This window comes from Astyanax mexicanus, chromosome 24 (genome assembly GCF_023375975.1).
Source record: "Astyanax mexicanus isolate ESR-SI-001 chromosome 24, AstMex3_surface, whole genome shotgun sequence".
In the NCBI taxonomy this organism is placed as follows: domain Eukaryota; kingdom Metazoa; phylum Chordata; class Actinopteri; order Characiformes; family Acestrorhamphidae; genus Astyanax; species Astyanax mexicanus.
The window spans coordinates 28,870,119-28,884,606 of record NC_064431.1 but is presented as its reverse complement, the minus strand read 5'-3'; the positions used below and the strand labels follow the sequence as shown (position 1 = coordinate 28,884,606).

The 14,488-nt window shown below is 36.8% G+C and overlaps 1 protein-coding gene across 24 annotated transcripts in view; it reads right to left on the bottom strand.

The window, feature by feature from the left end:
• The window catches only part of itpr1b (inositol 1,4,5-trisphosphate receptor, type 1b), a 227,391-nt gene that overhangs the window by 122,534 nt on the left and 90,369 nt on the right, over window positions 1–14,488 (bottom strand). For 18 of the 24 annotated variants that reach the window (XM_049471933.1, XM_049471931.1, XM_049471935.1 and 15 more), the window contains 5 exons: window positions 11,636–11,756; window positions 11,336–11,520; window positions 6,122–6,270; window positions 2,997–3,108; window positions 1,653–1,688 (listed from right to left, as the gene is read on the bottom strand). In XM_049471933.1, the coding sequence (XP_049327890.1) occupies window positions 1,653–1,688; window positions 2,997–3,108; window positions 6,122–6,270; window positions 11,336–11,520; window positions 11,636–11,756 (603 nt within the window). The remainder of the gene's footprint in view (window positions 1–1,652; window positions 1,689–2,996; window positions 3,109–6,121; window positions 6,271–11,335; window positions 11,521–11,635; window positions 11,757–14,488) is intronic. The other 6 variants (XM_049471944.1, XM_049471938.1, XM_049471942.1 and 3 more) reach the window with 1 other exon arrangement.

Genomic DNA, 14,488 nt, shown 5'->3' with positions numbered 1-14,488 from the left:
TTACTTTCCAGACGGCCTGAGTTCAAAATCCAAACCTTACATAACTGCACAACGTAATAAAAAAATAAAATCGTTCATCAACAGTTGTTTACATCTGAACTTCTGTGTGATAAGAACACTCAGGCAGAGGTCAGTCGGTCCCACACACACTGCCAAACTTCCAGCACACTGAACGTGACAACGTTCACCAGTACGAGAGGAGGAGGAGGAGGAGGGCACATCAGGACACTCACTGCTTCAGTACTGTGAGGACACTGTGAGGACACTGTGAGGATTAGCTCAACCAGACCAGTGATCTGAGACTATGACTGACTGAACGATTGTGATTAAAAATAATTGTGATAAATGATATTATATGTATTTATGTTGCCATTTTATGTAAATTATATATAAATAATTATAAAATACCACAGTAGTGGTCCAGCGGTCTAAAGCGCTGCCACTATGAGCCGGAGGTCACTGGTTTTAACCCCCCGCTCATGCAGCTTTGCCATCAAGCTGCCGGCGCTCAGAGAGGGCACAATTGGCCCTGCTCCCTCCGGGTGGGTAGATGGCGCTCTCTCCCCACATCACTCCTACGGTGATGTCCACAGAACAGGGCATCTGTGAGCTGATGTATCAGAATAATGGCTTTTACTAGCGCTAAACTTAATATTGTTAATAAACGCAAGTGCTTTACTCACCCAAATAAACAGTTTTCAGGAGAGAAATATGTGTAGATTAACATCCAGAACTTGTTTGACTTTGAAAGAAAATTCTTTTTGTTTACTAAGATGCTTCCCCCAACTTTCTCATTAGAAGAAAAAATGGCAACACCCTTGTTCCTTACTATTGTCGCTTAAATGCGCTTTACAATCCAGTGCATCTTATATATGAAAACAGACGTTCACTGATAGAGTGCCTTATAATACAGTGCACCTTGCAGTCTGTAAAATACAACCATTTTAATGCAGGTTAATCTAAATAAATTTCTGTGTGAAATTCTGTGTGTTTGAGTACATTTTGTTAATTTAGGAAATACCGTCAAAATGCCGGGACACTGATCCTATCCATTAGGATATTATGTTCCCTCCCAACTCAGGAATAATACTACAATTTTAAATTAAAAATATAAAATTTATACAGAGAGTAAACACTGCTGTTTCTCTACAGATAAAAGAAAGGAACATGTGGTGCGCACACGCACACACACACACACACACACTCACTTACTCACTTAAACACAGAGGAAATTAAGGTAATAAACAAACAGATCAATGGTGTTGCTTTACTTGCACACATTCCCAGTGATACAACCATATGCAAGTAGATGTAAGGACTACTCACACACACACACACACACACACACACAAAAAATAGCACTTTCACCAAACCATACATATTAATAGGAAATAGCAGTTTAACCAAAACACACACAAACACACACACACACACACACACACACACACCTATCACAGACAGAGAGACTGGGTTTGTGGCGGGAACCAAACCAACAACCTAACTTAACGAAACAATAAAAAAACAAACCAAACAACTACAAAGAACAACTACAAAGAAGAGAATGAAAAACAGAAAGCTAGAAGTAGGCTAGCGGCGGCACGTAAGCACAGAGCAGAAGCCAAAAGGATGGAAAAAAAGACAGAAAGTTCAACCTCAGCCACATCCAGCTCATCGTCAAAGGCAATCAGCTGCAAGAGAAGAATACAGGCCTCGGGTTAGTGGGGGAAAAAGAGCCAAAAGTGAACCCAAACACTCAGAGAAAAAGTGCAGACAACCTCAGCCAAATAAAAAAAAAAAAGAAAATAAATAAAACAGATCAATTTAGACCTCGTTTACACCTGGTCACCACTTTATGCCTCTTTTGATTATCAGGATTATATCTGGATAAAATCAAGATCAAGCCACATTCAATTAAAAAAAATAAAAAAATCACTCAAACAAACCACTTTAGGAGGTGATCTCAAATTTTATATAAAGAGATCAAGTGTAAACAGGGTCTCAGATATTTATATTAGCATTTAGTACAACTTAGCATTTTAGGTTAATTATGTGACTGATCTAGAGCAGGGGTCAAGCTCAGGTACTGGATGGACACAGGTTGCTTGTACTCTTTATTCTCTGGTTCAACAAGATTCAAAAATACAACCCCAATCAGGAAAGTCTGAAAAATCAGTTTTTCTTATTTAATTACAGCCAGTATGAACCCAATACCTTTCATGTTTTGCCTAGTAAACTGCATTGCAGGCCATACTAACTTTTTTTAAACATACTAAAGGCCTGAAATGCAGAAAAAGATGTCTATTAAGCTATAAAATAAAATTCTTACTGTTCGAACTCTCTGCAATTAAACAAAAGTCAATGTAAATGTGAGAAACTCTGTGCTTAATATTTTATTCTTACACCATCCCAACTTTCTTCTGATGTGGGGTTGTAAAATACTAGAGAACAGCACTGTGACCCTCCAGGAGCCGAGTTCTGACAGACGTGATCTAGATCCAGGCTGTGGTTAAAGTGAGATTAGTGCAATAAGTGTTTAATTCAGCCAAACAAGATCATTATTAGTGATTAGAACATGCTGGGGGGGGTCTGTTCAGTGTTATCAGTTTTAAGGACATGCTGATTCTCTTAATGCTGAAGAAAATGGTCGAGTGTTTTATTTTTTGTGTGAGGTCAATTATAACCCTCAAACCCACATCAAAGAACTTAACTGCTGGAGTATCTGAAAAACTGTCAGGAAGATAAGAGCAAGAGCAGAGTCCTGCTGTGTGTGTGTGAGTGTGAGTGTGTGTGTGTGTGTGTGTGTGAGAGTAAAGTAGAAGCTAAAATGATAAATGTTGAATTACTGGAGAATAAAGTAATAGACTTATATAACTGAATGCAGAAAGAGAGATAAAAGTTACCTCTTACTGCACGAGGGAATCTAAACAAGGAGAACCGGACCATAGGAAAGATGTTCTGTGTGTGTGTGGGTGTGTGTGTGTGTGTGTTTGTTCTACCTTTTCTCCATAACCTCTGTCTTTTGTCATCATCTCTCTGAGAGTCTGCAGGACTTTAATGCACAGACGCTCCTCATTCTCCTCCAGCAACTGCTTAGTGTGCTTTATCAACCTGAGAGATAGAGAGAGAGACAAAGAGAGAGAGAGACAAAGAGAGAGAGAGACAGAGAGAGATAGTAAGACAGAGAGAGATAGTAAGACAGAGGGAGAGAGAGAAAGAGAGAGACGAGAAAAAAAAAATTGATCAGATAAGCGGTCAACATTTTTATTCTTTAGTTTTTAGTTTAGTTTTAGTTTTTAGTTTTTAATAAAAAATAGGGGTGTAATAAATATTGATATTTTATTTTATTGCAATATTTAATTTTGGTATATTTTATCGATTTTAAAAATCACAGTGTCCTTTTTTAATTATTATTTTATGTGTACATTCAGGTAGGAGACTGGTCTAATTATTAATTTGCATTGTTTTACCTGTTGAATTTTATTTATTTTTTTTTACACTCTAGTCAAATTTAACAATTGTACTACAGTGCATGACTATGAAAGTGTCCCTGTGGTTCAACAAAACACACACACACACACACACACACACACACACACACACACACACACACACACACTAGGCCTATATTGTAAGAAGTGATACAAAAAAACAAAATTAAAAATTTCTTTAAAAAGAAATGTTTAATACATAAAACATAAAAATATACATAAAAATATCTATACATAAAAATAAATTAAATACATAATATTGGTGTTGTCAATACATCATTCATTCAACACATGCGAATAAACTGTCTACTTTAGTGCAGTAATTTTTTTAGGCAATGACTGTTGTGACAAAATAAAGGTGATGGGACTTAAAGACAAACATCTGTCATTCATCTGCTATTTTTATTCTGGTGATACAGACAAATCGCCCAACTCTACCCATAACATGACCTTAATACTTTTGTTTCTGTAGTTTTGGTACATGCTTTATTACATTAATATTTTGTTCTGAAAATTCTCTCAGTAAATTCTGCTAGACTGAAGTGAACTCAGTTCCAGCTCAGACTGATGTGTAACACTGTGCTGAGACAGCAACTGAACTGAATGATGAGGACAGTTCTGCTCCCATCAGAGTGCACACATGTACACACACACACACACACACACACACACACGTTTCAGTGCACACTGTAATCGTACTCCATTCAGAACAAACTAATCCAACAGAACACATCTCTCCAGCAGTACCTCACACTTAATCCTGACAGAAGCTGCATTCAGACACATGCACACACACACACACACACACACACACTCTTAATCCCCACAGAGAAACTACTTCCACACTCAAACAGAGCAGCGCTGTCACGCACACAGACAAACACTGAGTTCACACTGAGGACAGATAGACTGTAGTAAACACTACACCTGTTCCAAGACCCTTAATCAATCACAACATCACATACATTAATCTGTGGCAGGTTGAACAGATGTGATTGGCTGGCTGAATGTAAGCGTATATGAAATTCTTTTAACTGTTTTTTTTAAACACATTTAACACATCTTATTCACAATTTAACAAGAAAACGTGCAGTAGGGTGGTGCAACTGTCTAAGCGTTGGACCCATTATCAAGGAATTACAGGTAACGTGACTCTGCCTAGTTGACAGCATACCATTCAGGGTGTACTCATGTCTATGTTACCTTCTGGCTCCTTTACCTACGCTGATGTAGTCGAATCTGCTGAAGTCTTTTGCCATACTTTGACAATGTTCACATTCTCTGTGCTGCATATATCTTTTAAGAACTAATGGAAGTTTGACTCTCAGCCTCTCCTGCTACTTACTTGTCTTTGTCTTTGTCTTTGTGTCTGTTTCTGCATTGAACTGCATGTTAGAAGCTTGGATGAGTTTTGGATGGGTAATACGAATTCAGCACCCCTGCCAGGAAAAGCACCCTCTCTCTGGAGTGCGCACACACGTCTTCTTGGCTTTAACTTTACTTAGAAAATGGAAATACTGTTCTAAGATACTGTTCTAAACTACGCTGAGTCAAAAGAAATAATGAAAAATAATCGTCACCTGAAGTCTCTCCTGAGAGAGGGTGCTTTTCCTGGCGAGGGGGGTGCTGAATTCGAATTAAACAACCAGTTTAATTTTCCTAATCTTGAGCCAAAAACAAAGCTCCGCACAGTTCAAACCTGAATGGTGTGCTTTCTTAACCATCAACCACTGCTAGGTCTGTCATGATAACAAAATTTTCAAGACGATATATTGTCCCAGAAATTATTGCAATAAACGTTAACATTGTCATTTTAAAGCACCACTATAGAAAAAGCTTTTTTCCTGCTTCTGGTCTCCCCAAAGGAGCTTTAAGACAATGTACCACAGTAATAAAATACTAGCATAATAATACTATTACACCATTTTACAGTGAAACTAACTTTTTAATTATTAAGAACAGACATTGGGCTTCAAATATAAATACATAATATATTTTAATATCCTAATATAATAAAAATAAAGTACTACCACCCTGGGACTCTGTTGGTTCTGAGAAAACGGCACTAAACTTTTAACAGACCTTTATATAAAAAAAAAAATAAAGTCATAAAATTTAGATTAAACTAACATTTGCATTTATTCAACTGTTTTATTTTTTATTTTTTTAACTCTGGACATAACTCAATGGCACTTGCCGATTATTTTTTCTGATCATATATGTATATGCTGTAAAACACACACTAGCTCAAATAAGTGTCAAATATGATAAAAAGAGATGGCTCAGCAGACCAAAGCTCTTAATATAAATGTATTTTTTAATGTAACTATCAGACAATTTCTGAGCTTTGTTTGCCACTGTTTTGAAACATAGTGTAACCTAGCCTTAGAGTCAGTGAGTGAGTATGTGTTTAAGGTTGAGGTTGAGATGGAAATTGGGACACTTCCCCTCACATACGTGTGTGTTTTTATGGAAAATGTGCTATATCGTGATGTATATCGCTATCGGGATAAATTCGAACACTATGCTTTGAATCAAATCCACCTTAAAATTGGTGCCACACAAAATACACTAGTGGGTGGAGCATGAACAAGCGGAAAGCTAAAAACATCGACAGAGGAACGGAGTCTTACTTGGAGATGAAGCCTCCGCTCTCGCACTTGGTGCGAGCGTCTGTGTTCTCCGGGAAGAGCAGCTCAGGTCTGTGAAGAACATCCACAAGAACCGAGAGCTCCGCCTGTACTAACGGCCGTAACCGGTCCTCCAGCGCAGAGACTATATCCTTTGATGCAAACATGCAAACACAAGAAACACACATGATGAAGCATAGCTTTTCTATACATATACTCTTTAAACCATCACTGATCACTGATTGGTGGAAACTTCACACTAGACCTCGAGCAGTTTGGACTGTGTGTCTCTCCACTCTTCCTCCAGACTCTGCTCCCTTGATTTACAAATGAAATGCAAAATTTACTGATGATCAGTGATGGTGTGGAGAGACATGTCTGTCATCTGCTGGTGTTGATCCACTGTGTTTTATTATCAGGTCTAAAGTCAGTGCAGTTTTGTTTTCCCGCAAAATCTTACAGCACTTCATGCTTCCCTCTGCTACTGACAACTTTTATAGAGATGCAGATTTCATTTTCTAGCAGGACTTGGCACACTGCCCAAACTGCCATATAAAAAATAAAAGATCACTTAATGATGAGTTTATTTGATTTTACCAAATTAAAAACCTCTGGAATATAATCAAGAGGAAGATGGATGATCACAAGCCATCAAACCAAACTGAACTGCTTGAATTTTTGAACCAGAAGAGGCATACATTTATCCAAAAGCAGTGTGTAAGACTGGTGGAGGAAAACATGATGCCATGATCCATGAAAACTGTGATTAAAAACCAGGGTTATTCCACCAAATATCGATTTCTGAACTCTTAAAACTTTATGAATATGAACTTGTTTTCGTTGCATTATTTTTTGTTATTTCACCTATTTCTCATTTTCTGCAAATAAATGCTCTAAATGAGAATATTTTTGTTTGAAATTTGGGAGAAATGTTATCCATAGTTTATAGAATAAAACAACAATGTTTATTTTACTCAAACATAATCCTATAAATAGCAAAATTACAGAAACTGATTCAGAAGTGGTCTCAGTTTTTACCACAGCTGTATATGTATAATATTTCAATTATGAGATATTGACTTTTGGGTTTTCATTGGCTATAAGCCATTAATCATTAACAATAAAAGAAATAAACCCTTAAAATAGATAAACCTTAGCAATAGATTGCTGAGAACAGTCTCAGTCTTCTTTTCATCTCTGTAACTGTTGAACATTTTCTACAGTTTCAAATAATCTACCAAAAACATTTCAACCCCTACACGAGTCTCTCATCTTATCGTTTAAATCAGGCTTGGGAAATTGAAGGTGATCCTAAGCGTACACTTTGTCTAGCATTCTACTTTCACACAAGATCAAAAAAAAAAGACAAAGTCACACCTAAAGCTTCGGCACATCACGCGGGTGAGTGGGGCCGCATGTGGTGGAAACATGGTTTACCACAACTACATCCTCACGCCCCCACAAATGACCTCTGTTCACTCTCCAACGTGGAGGAAAATCCCACACTACACACACATATCAAGCCTTCATCAAGTATTCCTTTTCCTTAACACTCATCACTCATCTGCTGCGCTTCACATGCTGGGCCTTCCTGTCAAATTAGCAGCTATTCAGAAAATATAAAAAAAACAATTTTAGGATAAACTGGCTGCATGGAGGACACTGGCTGCTTTCACTTTAAACTGAAATAAGCTTTACTTCTGAGTTACACCTTTTTCACACTTACACTTTTAAAAATGAAGGTGAAACAAAAAACTCTCACTGAAGAGATGCTACAGAAGAATGCTAGCATCTAAAACACTTTCTGTCACGGTTAGGTGCAGGGAAGACGTGGAGGTGGACGTAAACTGAGCATTACGAGCGCTCCAATCTGTATTTCAACTACTGGCTGGTCTCCTCATTAACATATCTGGTAATGTAATCTGTACTAACCTAGCTAGCTAGTTAATATTGTTTGCCAAAAGACTGATTGGGTTTTCCTGTGTAGATATAGGTTAAGTTAGCTACAGCTATGGAAACAAAAAATAAGAGACCCCTTAAAAATGTGGAGTTTCTTCGATTTTACCAAATTGAAAACCTCTGGAATATAATCAAGAGGAAGATGGATGATCACAAACCATCAAACCACCAAACTGAACTGCTTGATTTTTTGCACCAGAATGAAAGGTATAAAGTTATCCAAAAGCAGTATGCAAGACTGGTGGAGGAGAACACGCCAAGATGCATGAAAACTGTGTTTAAAAACTAGTGTTATTCCACCAAATATTGATTTCTTAACTCTTAAAATTAATTTTAACTTTTTTTTTTTTTTTTTCCTTATTTCAGGTCTGAAAGCTCTTTTTTGTTATTTCAGCCATTTCTCATTTTCTGCAAAAAATGCTCTAAATAACAATATTTTTATTTGGAAATTAAGAGAAATTTTATCCATAGTTTATAGAATAAAATTCTATAATGTTCTAAATAAGTTAATTTTACTTAAACAAATACCTATAAAAAGCAAAATTAGAAAAACTGATTCAGAAACTGAAGTGATCTCTTAATCTTTTCCAGAGCTGCAGCTTCCTGAGACTTGTGTAGAACTGTGGAAAATGTATTATTAAAATTGCTTAAATACATTTATGACAAAAATAGCAGTGCTGATGTAGCTAGCGAGAGAGAGCGTCGAGAAGTGTCGGTGTGGACTACAATAGCACTGCTGAAGTAAATACATGAGTAGAATAGCACTGCTGAGGTAACTGTACTGTGCTTCGTTTGTATTTCCTGCGTAATATTAATAATGTTAAGTGTTTAAAACATTTTTAAATGGTAGGTTTGTAATTGCTTTTTATTTAGAGCAAGAGCAAGGATGATAAAGTATGCAGTAAAACAGGACAACATTTTGTAAGTATAGTACAGTAGGATTCACAACTACAGCAAAAGGAGATGACTCCTTTACTTTCATTCTGAAAGTGCTTTATTTTCTGCTGGTATGAGAGTTCCTGCTTCTTTTACGGCTCCTCAGACCCTCCTCGTTCCTGGTAGTGAGGGCGTGCAGCAGCCAGAAAATTCCAGCTAACTGTAAGGAACTAATCTTGATCAGCAGCTTCACACCCAGGTAAAGATAATAAAGATGTCTGAAGCAGCAGCAACAGCTTTCTGCAGATGTTACGCAACCTTTCGGCCTGCAGAATTAAACACGCCTGCTTTTACTAAAGAATTCACTTTCATTCTTTTTCTTTTGTTTTTCTTTCCGCAGTACTTGCTGCAAATGTCTTCTAATCAACTGCAGGCTTCTGTCAAATTCCATCAGCCTTGTTTTTTCCATTTGAACGGCTCTTACCTACTACAACCATTCATTTCACAATGACCTGACCAATCGTTTCTTTATGCAAACAGAGTGATTGTACAGTCACACGGTGTAGAAGTTATGTACAGGGGTTGGACAATGAAACTGAAACACCTGAAAGACCGCAATAATGTATTGTGGCGAGGGACAGTTCTGGTGGAAACAGGAGAGTTGAGGTGCACATTGAATTCTGTCGTGATTTGATCAGCCGTGGTTTTATGTTTTTTGGATACAATCCGGGTTAGCACCCGAACATCCCTTTCAGACAGCTTCCTCTTACAGCGTCCACAGTTAATCCTGTTGGATGTGGTTGGTCCTTCGTGGTGGTATGGTGACATTACCCTGGATACCGTGGCTCTTGATGCATCACAAAGACTTGCTGTCTTGGTCACAGATGCTCCAGCAAGACGTGCACCAACAATTTGTCCTCTTTTGAACTCTGGTATGTCACCCATAATGTTGTGTGCATTGCAATAGTTTAAGCAAAACTGTGCTCTTACCCTGCTAATTGAACCTTCACACTCTTACTCTTGCTCTTACTGGTGCAACGTGCAATTAATGAAATTTGGCCACCAGGCTGCTCCAATTTAGCCATGAAACCTCCCACATTAAAATGACAGGTGTTTCAGTTTCATACTCCAACCCCTGTAGTTTATCATGCTTTATAGACTGCTTAATGCACGGACAAAATGGCCAAATTTTATGTCACATGTATTAATTTTAGAAGATACAAAATTATTTTTGATACAATCATACACAGGATACTTGCAGGGTTCAGTGACCACATTTTAAAACATTTTAAGACCTTTCTCAGGTAACTTTTATATCCAAGTTCTTAATTTTTAGGATCTCAGCTTGATTCAAATGGCTGATGGTGTGATGGGTTGAGCTCGCTGAGGTTTTTAATGGTGAGCTGGTGTTTCTCATGTCTTGGTGACATGACTTGATCAGGGTATAAGATAGAGCTGTGCTTGCACCTAACCGATGTAGGGAGAAAGGTAAATTGTAATAGTTTATTTTTCTGTAAAATTTACGTCTATTTCAGTAATTAATAGCGTTTTCACCAGAGGTCAATGATCCAGTATTTTGTGTTCATAATAATAATTCCACATATGATCTGTCTATGGTAGAAATGTCATGGATAATTCAATCTGGGAAATGTATAAAAAATGCTTACACTGCAATAAAATCTATTGTCAAAAACTACACAAAATCTATAAAAATTGAGATGTGCTCAAATTATATTATACCACGATTCGCTCCGACCCTGCATTGTGATTGGCTGAGAGGCGTTCTATGAGTGCCATTATCAGCCAGTAATGCACTGTTACCGAAGCTCTCCATGTATTACTCATACAGGTAACCTTGCAACAATGCAGCGCTTACAATTACAGATCCTATTTAACTCAAAATCATTCAATAAACAGTAATAATAATGGAGTTGTGGTAAAATCGCATTAATACACTCGAGGTTCGTTCTATAACGTGTAATATTGGCATTGCTGTGCTGATCTACACTCTACAACTGTAGCACAGCAGTGCCAATATTACACATTATAGCATGAACCTCGAGTGTATTATTGCTTAATTACATTATATTATATAATATTAAATGCTTATATTAAGCTAAATAATCTGCCAATGCGGTAAGCTAATTTTTCTTAGTAAGATTTCTTAAAATAAGCAACAGCAAAGTCTCAAAATCTTTAATGTAAGTATTGAATCGAGGAAAAATTTGGACACAAGTCAGGATAACTTGACGGTTGATACGTGTGCTTATTTTAAGTTAAGATTATTTAAAATAAGCACTGATTATTGCTTGGTGAGACAAAAAATATTATTAAAATTTATACCATTTCACTAGATTTGTATTATTATTATATACAGTGTACCTGTAGCCTCTCGATGATGTTCCTGTAGTCTTTGGAGGTGGTGAGTGTGGAATCTCGTCTGGAGGCGTTTCGAGCAGACATCCTCCAGTTCAGGATGGTCTTCTGCACCACATTGTTGGACTTCACAAACAGGTTGTTCACCTGGCTGTCCAGATCCACTGGGATGGCGATCGCACGACTTTTGGCTGCAGACGACATAAAAAAAAAGAGAAAATGAGAACATGAGATAATGCTCATGATGCTGAATGATTTTGGCCTTTTAAAAATCTGCATTTGAATTGGTTGAGGAAATCTTCTTACCCACGTCAGACAGGACTTTGATGCAGCTCTCCACTGATGCTTTCTGGGTCGGCACGAGCCAGTTACAGTGGTACACCCGGAAAACACCCTGCAACAGCTGCACAAAGACCGGCTGACGGGTCTGAGGAGCGGGGAGGGGTCAGAGCAGCAGGGGAACCACAAAAAAAGAAGGGAAAAAGGGAAGAAAAAAAGGAAAGACATGGGTTTAATCATTAAAACACAGAAAAAAAAACAAACAGACAAACATTTATTGGGACAGAAAAACAGTAAATATACTGCAATGAAGTGTTCAGATGATACTGAACACACAACCTCACAACACAAAGGTAACAGACACTAAGAGATTCAGAAAACACACACACACACACAAAGCTACACATCAGGAGAGTATTAATAACTTAAATTACTTAAGTTATTAAAGCAGACCTATATAGCTAATATATAGCATTATAAGCAACACTTTACAACAGGGGTAATCTTATGTCAGTAATAAATATTAATAAATGTTTAAATAATGTTTCAACTTATTATTTATCAACAAACACTAGTTAAGACATTAATAAACATACAAAAGAAGGAACAACTACTTAAGAATGTTGTAAGTAGTGCTACCCATCATAATAACATCAATATTTAATAATTAGGGCCCTATTTTAGCAATCTAGACAAGTCATAAACTGTACACCGTGCAGCTTGATTTAGGGTGCGTAAGTGTGTCTTTGCTATCGTAACGACGGGAAAAGTACACATTGTGAGGCTCAAAACATGCAAAAGGGATGTACTACTGGGTGTGTTTTGGTCATAACGTGACATAAACCAATCAGCGTGTCACTTGCTGCTCCCTTTAAAAGTTAGAACAAGGTCTGAATTTGGCGGGTTGCAATTTTAACGGCGCAACGCTTCTGCACTTCTCAGCAGCAGAAGCTGACCTGCTCGTTCAAGTGGTGAAGGTGCATAAGCAGCTCATCTTTGGAAACAGCAATGTTATTTTATTAAGCATTCTGTTTATCATTAATGTAAAAGATGGGTTTGTGCATTGCCAAGACAGCAATATACATTTGAATGTTGATTGTTGTCAGGGTTTTAATAAGTCAGTGGGGCACCTGTGATTTCCACCACCAAGATAGCAATACGCCAGACCACCACGCCCATCAGCGTAGATATATTCTATATATATAGGTGCAATGGTGTGAAAATAGGCTGTTGGCAGGGTGTAAGATAGCAAAGAGCAACACAATGCACCTTGCACAACGTGTAATATAGGGCCCTAAATAATAATATTTTCAGAAATACACAGAATTATTACAATAAGGTCATCAGCAGTGTTTGGTAGCACACCATATATATATATACTGCGCTATACCAAAATTATGAATAACATTATTAACAATTAACATTACATTAACAGTGCCTGTAGAATAAAAAATATATAAATGTTATATAAAGTTTTTATTCTATGTCATAGTTTCAAACACATTAACCAGGTGAAGCCACATCAAAAACTCTTTCTACAACCCTTCCAGCACCATACAACAAAGTGAAGGGAGATTAATCGACTAAAATGACTATAATAAAAAGAAAAGTGGGAAATTCAATCCTAAAAAAAAACAACAAAACAGGTCTAGACCAGGTCTAGTAGGCCTAAAGGGGTTACGTCTCAAAAAAAGAGGAAAAATAATGTTTTTTTTTTTTTTTTTCCAACCAGTATGAGTTTTGAGACAGCTCCCCCCACAAAGGCTTACTAGAAGTGTGACTAACCCAAAGTATGTCACCACACCACCCTGTGCAATCACCGTGCAACAACCCGCTACACAGTAAATACCTCTGTTAGTTTGCCCAGAATGGAGGCCTGTTACGACAAATAGAACAAATGAAAACGTCATGATACCGCAGTTCTAGGTAGGAAAGACCTAATAAAGGGGGTGGAGTGGACAGAAAAAGCTGTTGGGGTTTAGTGTCAGCTGATATATTTATTTATTTATTTATTTATTCTATTAATATTAGTCACTAGAGCTGGGCGATTATGGCTTTAAAAATAATCTACCATTTTTTTTTTTTTACAAAAAATCTAATTGATTGACAATTTTTCCCTCCTACTAAAAGTCAAACTACAGATAAAAAATGGTTCAAAACTAGGTTTACCTGTATATAAAAAAAAAAAAAAAAAAATCCAGGTCATTTTGAAGTATTTCTATTGGTTAATTTATCAAGAAATTTTGGCACAGTGTAAAAGACAGTTTGTCTGTTCAAAAAATTATGTAGTACACAAAAATCTGGAAAAAAAAATGGAGATACTTGTTTTTCATTGGACAGTGACGATATCACCATTTATCTGAAATAATTCAATAATTCATAATTGCCCAGCCCTATTTCAGATTATTCAAACACAAAAGCTTTCTCAAAGCTTTATGCTTCAGTTAGTTTAGTTCTTGTTTAATTTTGTTAAGACAGTAATTTGGGAACACTTTACAATAAGGGCCAAAATAACAGTACTTACAAAAGTAATAGACACTGTCAACTGTTACATTATGTCTCAAATAATTAATTAATTGTCAGTTGTTAAGACATTATTAAACATCATTGCTTTTAATGTTGTAAATAATAATGAAAAGAGCTGCAAATAATAATAATAATTAATAAACTCTACTGTTAGCTAATGTACATTTATAGTAAAGTGTTACCAAAATTCAGTAATTCAGTATTTAATAACTATAATACAATAATATAATATTCTGCAAGGCACGACACCGAAGAGCTACAGGGTCCAAATAGAAAACAACTAGAAAAAGAAAAGGAGGGGGGCAGATGAGAAAGACAGAAACTAGGACAGAAAGACAGTGCACGTCCTAACTC